Source organism: Solanum verrucosum, unplaced genomic scaffold (assembly GCF_900185275.1).
Source record: "Solanum verrucosum unplaced genomic scaffold, falcon-dt-bn FXZP01000062.1, whole genome shotgun sequence".
Classification (NCBI taxonomy): domain Eukaryota; kingdom Viridiplantae; phylum Streptophyta; class Magnoliopsida; order Solanales; family Solanaceae; genus Solanum; species Solanum verrucosum.
The window spans coordinates 8,643,897-8,653,213 of record NW_026020477.1 but is presented as its reverse complement, the minus strand read 5'-3'; the positions used below and the strand labels follow the sequence as shown (position 1 = coordinate 8,653,213).

Here is a 9,317-nt window from a genome sequence, read left to right as displayed (position 1 = left end):
TTGATTTATTTGTTACTATTGGATTACTTATTTAATTCATTATTGATACAAGTTTAATTTATTCTATAGATCATTATATGATTTTTTATTAGTTACGTTTTTATTCATGATTAATTCTCTCTTCCAATACAACTTTAATATATGTGCAATACACATTTAAATACAATTTTAATTCATTTTGCAATTTATTGATTGATTTGTTACGATCAAATTACTTGTTCAATTCATTACTGATACAAATTCATTCAGTTTACATATCATAGAATGATCTTTCGTTTGCTACATTTTGCATTCATGTTTAATTCTCTTCTAATTCAGCTTTAATATGTGTGTAATACATTTTTAATTCAAGTTTAATTCATTTTGCAATTTATTATATATCTTTATTTGTTACGATTAGATTATTTGTCTAATTAATTAATTATTGATAAAATTTTATTTATTCTACGAATCATTGATTACTCTACAAAAGAAAGTAGAGAGAGAAGGAAAGGGGAAAAAAACAACTGAAAGAGAGAAAAAGCAAGAAAAAAAAAGCAATCAAAAGAAAGCAAGAGAAAAGCAGCAACAAAATGAATACACGAGAGAAAGAACAACATAAAGAAAAAAAGGGAGAGAAAGAGCGAGAATGAGAGATAAAAATTAAAAAGCTGAGAGAGAAAAAACAGAAAGAGGCGAGAGAGAGAAAAATCTAATAAAATTATAGTATTGTTATATATTGCTATAAATGGTAATAATTAAAGAGTATATTTAAAATAAGTAATTATTTTTTAAAAGGGATTCACTCAAGTAATTAATCCTTATATGTATGATCGAAATCTGATGGTTGATGTGATTTCTGGTGATGATTCAAGTATATCTCATAAAATATAAGCGTATATAAATAATATATATACATATATCAAAAGTACAATTATGATACATGTTGTATATACTCAAGAAAATTGAAAATACAATGATATAAAGTAAATTTTAGATAACTGTATAATGTATATTACTGATATAACGCGAATCTCAAACTATTGCTACCTTTGATAATTAGTTAAATCATCACTAATAAGCAGAATCAAAGCGCCGTTAATTATGAAATTTCTCTTTATTTATTATGTTTATCTTCTTATATTTTAAGGAATTTTCTTTACACACCTGATCAAGAAAAATAGAAACAAGGATATAGAAAAAGAAAGTTCAACTCCCAAATCCTATTTATCTCAAATAACATTCCCTTTCAGTTTACACAAGAAAATTTTGTTTTAATAAGTGTTAAAAAAAAACCTTTAATTTTTTGTTTTTAATTTGGTAACCAATAGAAAAATATTATCTCAAAAGTATTTACACATAATTTATTCCAATTAGTGCACTAGTATTTAGGATGGTAATACACATAGGATGGTAATACACACACAAATTTCCAATAATATAATCAGGGGTGTAGCTACACTCATGTCATGGTATTCAGTTTCCAAAAATTATACGGTATATACAAGTAAAATATAAATAAAGTGGTTTTATATTTGGGACACCCTTGACATAAGAATATGATGTAGCTTAGTTGTTTCAAGCGCCTTATAATAAAATATGATGTAGCTCAGTTGTTTCAAGCGCCTTAAAAGAGCAAAAACATGCAAACTTAAAGTATTCGTGTGTTCGAATCTCACTAGTAGCAGCTCTTGAGAGCAGAGCAGACTCACTTTCGCAGCTCCTAGAAGACCCTTGTACTTGACTTTGTTTGTAAGTTGGACCCTTGTACTTATGAGGGAAAAGAGTTCTAAACACACTCAAACTATGGGCGAAATTACTGTTACACATATGAACTTTGCGGGGGTCCTATGACCCCCCGAGACTTACTTTTAGTATATTTTTATGGGTATTATTTGCCTAGTTAGACTAAAAGTATATTAAAAGGGTTCAAAACACACTCAAACTATGGGCGAAATTACTGTTACACATATGAACTTTGCGGGGGTCCTATGACCCCCCAAGACTTACTTTTAGTATATTTTTATGGGTATTATTTGCCTAGTCAGACTAAAAGTATACTAAAAGTATATTAAAAGGGTTCAAAACACACTCAAACTATGGGCGAAATTACTGTTACACATATGAACTTTGCGGGGGTCCTATGACCCCCCGAGACTTACTTTTAGTATATTTTTATGGGTATTATTTGCCTAGTCAGACTAAAAGTATACTATAATACCCATAAAAATATACTAAAAGTAAGTCTGGGGGGTCATAGGACCCCCGCAAAGTTCACATATGTAACAACAATTTCGCCCATAGTTTGGGTGTGTTTTGAACCCTTTTCCCTACTTATGACTTCCCCAAATGGACCCTTAAACTCATTCAAACACAATATTTTAAACTCATTTCTCATCTGATATGTGTGCGTGTAATACACTCATTTTACACATGAAATACTATGTCATTATTATTATCATTTTTCTAATGACACATCATAAATTAAATTTTAAAAATAAATAATATTAAAAAATAAAAAGTGCAATTTTCTCTCTCTTTCCCCTCTTCCTACTTCATCTTCTTCATTCCCACCCACCCTCTACGTCTCACCCCAAAAATAAAAAAAACCATCATTTTCATCTTTCTTCACAGTTCACACTCAAAAGTTTTCTCAAACATAAAATATGATAGATTATAATTAGCTCTTGCACATGCAAAGGTTCTATTTATTTTGATTTGATAAAAAAATCAAGAAAACTTCAAGTTGGGAAAAATATATTTATGAATAAATTCAAGCAATAGATCGATCTTAAATTTATGAAAATGGTGAATGATATGGTTTCTTGCAAAAGCTTTTTTTTAATTTTATATTTGATGATTATGGTGATGGGGTGTACGCCAAAGAAGAAGAATAGAGAAGGGGTAGGGGGTTGGGGGGAGGGGGTCTAGGGCTGAAGAAAAAGAATGGGGTGGGGCTGAAGAAGAAGAGAGAAGGGTTGGGGGTGGGGTGAAGAAGAAAGGTTGAGATTATTATTTTTTATTTATTTTTAATTATTATTATTATAATTATTATTATTATTTTGTCTTATAATTTTGATAATTTTTAAATAAAAATATTGCATTCACTTGCTTTAAAACGCGTGTGGTCACATATTTGTCCAACTCAACCATTTTAATGCCACATAAGCTCGATCAATGGTCAGAGGGGTTTAGAAAATAGAGTTTTATCGAGTTTAAGGGTTCATTTGGCAAAATGATGAGTAGAAGGGTTCAACTGACAAACGGAGCCAAGTACAGGAGCCTCCCGGGTCATTTCACCAATATAATATATGTATATTACAAATTATTGTATACTTCACAGTTTGGAAACTGCTAGAAGATGCATATATATATAAATAAGGCAAGACTAGTGCTATCAATCCACCAAAAAGACACCAAATAATGGTTGAAACAAGAAAGAAAAATATATAACATAAAGAAACATGATAGGAGAAAAGATAGATATATAGATAGATCAATTTTGATTTCACTTTTAAGTACAATTTTTTCTTAAATCTCCCCTTCTACCAACCCAAAGTACCCCACTTCCACCTCCAACCACTTTTTTTCCTACCTTCCAAGAAGAAAATTACAAAAAAAAAATAGTAAAGTACAAAGCATTTGCCCAGACATGTTAATACTGGACAACTTTCTTGTTACACACAAAGTGAAAACAACTACACATACCCCATTTGTTTGGAAGAAATTAAAAGGAAACTTCCTCTAATTCTTCTTCCACTAAAGAGCTTTATGAAAAAAGCAAGATACATGGACATGCCACTTGTAAAGATAGCCTCCATGTTATGTTTGTTTTCTAAAATAAAAAAAGTTTACAAAAGAGAAGTACTAATATAAAAAAAAAGTTGTTTCTTCTCCTTCTTCTTCTTCTTCTTCTTCGTCTTTTGTAATTATTTAATGGAAACCGCCCATGGCGACTGCTGGCTTAGCATCAGCAGGTGGAGATGGCAACATTGTGAGTGCTAAAACACCACTCGCGGCAGCTGCAACTGCTCCAACTACAAATCCAGGCAAGTTTCCTCCTCCAAACAAATCATCCCATGGCCCTCCTACTAGTGACACCAACATCTATACGTTCCCATCAAAAAAACAAGTAGTTATAGTTAGGTACAATCAGGTTAAATCGACCTACAACAATAATCTATTGTTATGTAATTTGAAAAAAAATGACATTTATCCTAATGTGAATAAGAAGCATAGTCATAGATTAGATTTTGTTGTCATATATTATTAATGTAGTTCTAGTTACAAGTCATTTTCAAATTCCTTCAGTTGTGATCTTCCCCTATTTATACGTTGTTCTTTTTTTATTGTAGGTGACAATGGCAGGTAAATGTGGGCCTCGACCTTTTTTTCTAACGAGAGAAGTATTGAAAACACTCCAAAACTCAGCATGAGTTATTAGTTTATCTCCAAACTATCTATTAATAGCTTTAAAAACATTCATTTACTTGACTAATTGAATTTAAGTACACCCCTAATCTTACAACATGAGTGCAGATTTAGGGGTGTTTTCAACACTTCTCTCATGCTCCTACAATAAATTGAGATTACTTGCTATGTCATGTTGTAGGCCGGAGGATCTAAATTTAATTAGTTAACTACAAAACTGTCAATATTTCGAAGACGATACTTTATCTCTTTTCTTTTCTATTCATTTGGATGTAATGTTTTAGTACCTAAATTCGATCCATAACAGTTATATACACGCAATAGACTAGCATTTATAGTTTTTTCACTATTTAGATTACACGTTTGTGGCTCAAATATATTGTGCATTAATTATGAAAGTAACATAATTAGTTAATTAAAAGAAGAACAAGTACGTTATCCATGATGGAGAAATTAATTGAGAGATATAGAATAGTAAATTAATAAAAATATATAGTACCTGTGGTACAACAATTGCAAGATTGAGCACTCCTAGTGACAAACCTTGTCCTGAACCAGCATTACTAGAAAATATAGATGCCAAAGCAAATGGAATACTAAAAGTTGCCTGTAAAATAAAATAATATTTATTTCATATATTAGTAACTTGATCAATTTAAAAAAAAAAGGGGAAAAGTTAAAAGTATGAAAAGGGAAAATCTAACATCAAAGTGAAATAAGGTTCTATTAGAATTTTTATCTTAAACGAATAATTAAAGGAAGAAAAGAGAGAATAAATGCTTTTGCCATAATAATAAAAGATGATTTGCATTATTACTTTTTTGATTTTGCATAGAAACTTCTATTATTATCCTAATGAAAAGTAATAAGATTCTCCTAATCCTTATGTTGGAAAACCAAATGGTACTCCCTCTGTTTGTTTTAGTTGTCATGTTTATTAAAAATACTTGTTCGAAAATAGTGTCAAATCTTATTATGACAACTAAAAGAAACGGTTTTAGTTGTCATGTTTATTAAAAATACTTGTTCCAAAATAGTGTCAAATCTTATCATGACAATTAAAAAAGAACGGAGAGAGTACTAATTAGAGCTTTTACAAAACTAAAAGTCATGTGATGCATTAATTAAAAGCTTCTCACACCTTCTATTGTTGGTCACTCACTACATTTATGTGTGTGACTTTGCAAACCTTTTACAAAGCCACATCCATATCATGATTATTTTATTGGTAAAAAGCCATAACCTATATTGGTTTTTTTTTCCCCCCTTCCTACTTCCCTTTAATTTGTGTTCTAGAAATTGATTGTCTTTTGAAAACACGTATGTGACTATTGTTTATCCTAGTTAAAGAGATGTAACTAAATATCCATTTTCAATTTCAAGATGATATATAATTTTTACATATACAAAATTAAAGCAAGGATGGTTCTTGATTGTTTAGGTAACATTTAAAAACATTTTTTACTTGCAAAACTAGTCAAAGAAATCCATTCAATTAATTTTATATGCCTATATTTGAGGAGTACGTCATGCATAACAAAATAATTTGTGTTTGTTATAGTAATAATAGTAGCTTCACTATATGTCAAATTTAGTCACTATTTCACACTTGCCTACCCCTTATATTTTTCCACCATCCTAAAAGAACAAGATTCTTAAAATCATAATTTCTCTATTCAGTCTATTGTCATATGTGGACTTAAGAGTCAACCCACTTGCTAATCATTCCAAAATACATGTTCACACACCAATAAATCACATACACACCATTTTCACAGCTAATTATTTTTTTTTAACTTTTCACTAACACTCTTATTGTTATCAAAAGAAAAAAAAAATCATTTTAATAGCTTAATTGATTATCTATCATTCGATTCCCCACACGCAATTTCACAGGTTAGTAGTAAATAATAGTGATAAAGATAAATAGAAGAAACTCACCGCAAGAGGAATACCAAGGGCGGCAAAGAGAAGCAAGGCACCGATTTTAACACCAGGCGTCGGCCCCATAAGTGTGCCGGCGACGTTGTGCTGGCGAGATTTCTCGGCCATTTTGGTGACCAAAATGGTCATAGCCAAGCAAATAGCCAAAACAAAGTTCAAAATTCCCCATAACCTCTTAGCACCACCAATCTTCTTCCCTAAGAATTCAACCCCAAGTGACATAAACCCTAGAACCACAGATTGCAACAGTAATCCCATTGCACCAGCGCGTACACCCAAATCGTACAACGCATCACCGACTTGTCCACCGAAAACCTCCTTAGCCATCCAATCTGTATCGTATAAGAAAAAGGGAAACCACGCGATCCAGTTCAAACAGGTTACTAATAGAAGAATCCACATCGGTCGAGGTAAATCTTTCAAAGCCCCAAAAATTTCACCGAAAAACGGTACTTTCGATTTTCCGGCGCCGGCTAATTTCTCGTCGATTTCTTGCTCGTCTTTCTCCGGGATCTCGTTTTCCCGGACTAAGGTTAAGGCTATGGTTGTTAAGCTGAGTAAAAGGAATATAGCGATGAAGAAACAACTCTTCAGATTTGCGCAGTACATGTCGCAGGCTTTGGTTTTTGAGAAGGGGAATACTTTAAAGAGGTGAGAATATGAACCGGCGGCGTACCCCAGAATGTTTCCGACGGCCATGAAGAATGAGAAAAAAGCATTTGCTGTTCTCATCCTGCCGGATTTTCCGCCGGAGAGATCAGCCAGTAGTGCTCTGCATGGGCCCTGAAAAAAAAGAAAAAAAAAACCATTTAATTATGACGCATATATAATAAAAAACAATTAATAATAAAAACGACTATTTTAACACTGTAATCACTGCATGTGACTTTTAATCTTTTTGTATTAATTTAGTAACACATGAGCTTATAATTAAATTAAAAATCGAAACAATCACTTTCTTTTTATGATTTTTATTATACAACTGGATCGTCAAATTCTTATATAATTAGGTGAAACTAGAAATAAATTACAACTTGTGACCTTTTGTAATTATTTATTATTTAAAAAAGCTTTGAGAATAAAGTTGTTGATCTTTTAAAAAACATGTCATTAGAAGAATACTTAGTGAGGAATTCCATATAATTTGTAAAACAGATTCATATGCAGTTTTAATTATCTTTTTAGCAAATATTTAGATCCATTTTTTTTGTTGTACCTAAAATTATATATTTATATTTATCTAGCTGGAATTTTGTATTGCATGTAGTCTCTATATGATTTTATAATTAAAAAAAACAGTAATAATTTATTTATTTAAGAACATATATATGCCGTGAACCCGTGACGAGCGTGTCCAAAAAATAGAATAAATATATGTTCAAACACAATTTTTTCGAATTTCAATTTCAAAATTAGGATTAGTGAGAATTAAATTCACCTGTAACATGTTGTTAGCAACATCAAGGATCCAAAAGCCGACGACGAAAACGGCAATGGCACGTGGCTTAAGTCCTTTTCCGAGAGTGTCACCGGAGGCATGACCAAGGTCGGCGGCGAATCCGATGAGGAAAACCGCAATCATAACAAGTGCAGCTCCGGCGGCAATGAATGGCCGGCGGCGACCGAAACGGGAGGAGCAATTATCACTGTAGTAACCGACAACTGGCTGAACAATCATACCAGAAACCGGTCCACAAAGCCAAATAAAAGAGGCAAATTTATGAGGAATTCCGAGCAATTGAACATAAGGTGTAAGCAAAGAGAGCTGAAGAGCCCAACCAAATTGAACACCAGCAGCTATGGAAGCTACAACTATAATTTTCCATAGCTTTGATGGTGCTAAAGGCTGTTCAACTTGTAGAGAAGATGAAACTGTAAGTTTCCCTAAACCTTCTCTTTTTGTACCATTCTCCATTTTTGTTAAACTAAAATTGCTCTGTTTTTTTTTTTTTTTTTGGAAGAGATTTTGGTTTGAATGTTATAGGAAAAGGGGATAATGGAGGGGGGTATTTATAGTGTTTTTTGGAGGCAATAGTGATGCATGTGGTGGAATAATACAAGTGGAATTTTAATTATTTAATAAAAAAAAACAAAAGAGATATTGCATTTTTATAAATAAGAAATGTTAATTTTCATGTCGAAAAAAATTGCTCCATCAATTTCAATTTGTTTGTCTGATTTAACTTTTATCAAGTTTTTAGTAAGTAAGTAATCTTAAACTGAAGAAATTAGAATGCACCAAACTAATAACATACTTAGTGAGATTTCTACGAATAGAGTCTGAGAACGATAGATTTATTATTTAGATTTTTTTTATTTTTTTTAAGCATGACTACTACTGTCAACTGTAGAAGTCCATAAAGGCTTTAAGACCCAGCCCCCACTGTTGCCATCCCTGACCCAGCCTATAATAAAAAAACAAAAGGATTTAAGAAGAAATAATTAATTGTGAAATTATTTAAATGGGAAAAGTAGATTTTGAAATTTTAGTTTGGGTAATCTAAGTAGAAAAAATTCTTAAAAACGAAACGCTTCTATCATTTAATAAAGTTTTGTCTTTTTTCGTTATTTTCAAATATTGTTTATTGTTAGGAAAATGATATATTGAATGCTTAGATTGGTAGTGGTTTCACATATTTGGAAAATAAACGTACCTAGTAGGTACATATATCACCTTGATGATCAATACATAGATATTTGATTCGGTTCATGTTTGATTTGACATACTTTAAAAAAAAAAAAAAATTATTAATTTTACTACATATTATACTTAATTATTGTAAGTTATTTACAAGTTGAGAAATGAGTAATACTTTTTTTTTATATAGGAGAAGGGAAATGGGAAATGGGAAATGAAACAAGAAATTAGTATAAAATAGGGAATCAAATTGATGCCAATAAGGTAAAGTTCAAATAGTCATTCTTGAGATATCAAAATTTCTCATAAATAATATTTATTAATA

The 9,317-nt window shown here is 31.2% G+C and overlaps 1 protein-coding gene across 1 annotated transcript; it reads right to left on the bottom strand.

Moving 5' to 3' along the window:
* Positions 1 to 3,607: 3,607 nt before the first annotated feature.
* Positions 3,608 to 8,328, bottom strand: LOC125809308 (sucrose transport protein). Its single transcript, XM_049488969.1, has 4 exons — positions 7,793 to 8,328; positions 6,352 to 7,137; positions 4,910 to 5,017; positions 3,608 to 4,086 (listed from the first exon to the last, which is right to left on the bottom strand). Exons 1-4 carry the CDS (start codon positions 8,267 to 8,269, stop codon positions 3,913 to 3,915), a joined length of 1,545 nt encoding a protein of 514 aa, XP_049344926.1. The 5' UTR covers positions 8,270 to 8,328; the 3' UTR covers positions 3,608 to 3,912.
* Positions 8,329 to 9,317: the final 989 nt, after the last annotated feature.

Bases quoted from the DNA above. Each gene is read 5' to 3' on its own strand.
- LOC125809308 (XM_049488969.1), bottom strand. From the start codon at position 8,269: ATGGAGAATGGTACAAAAAGAGAAGGTTTAGGGAAACTTACAGTTTCA. The intron at 5,018-6,351 runs GTGAGTTTCTTC...TTTATTTTACAG, and splicing joins CCCTTGGTATTCCTCTTGCG to GCAACTTTTAGTATTCCATT. The intron at 4,087-4,909 runs GTACTATATATT...GGGAACGTATAG, and splicing joins TTGCAATTGTTGTACCACAG to ATGTTGGTGTCACTAGTAGG.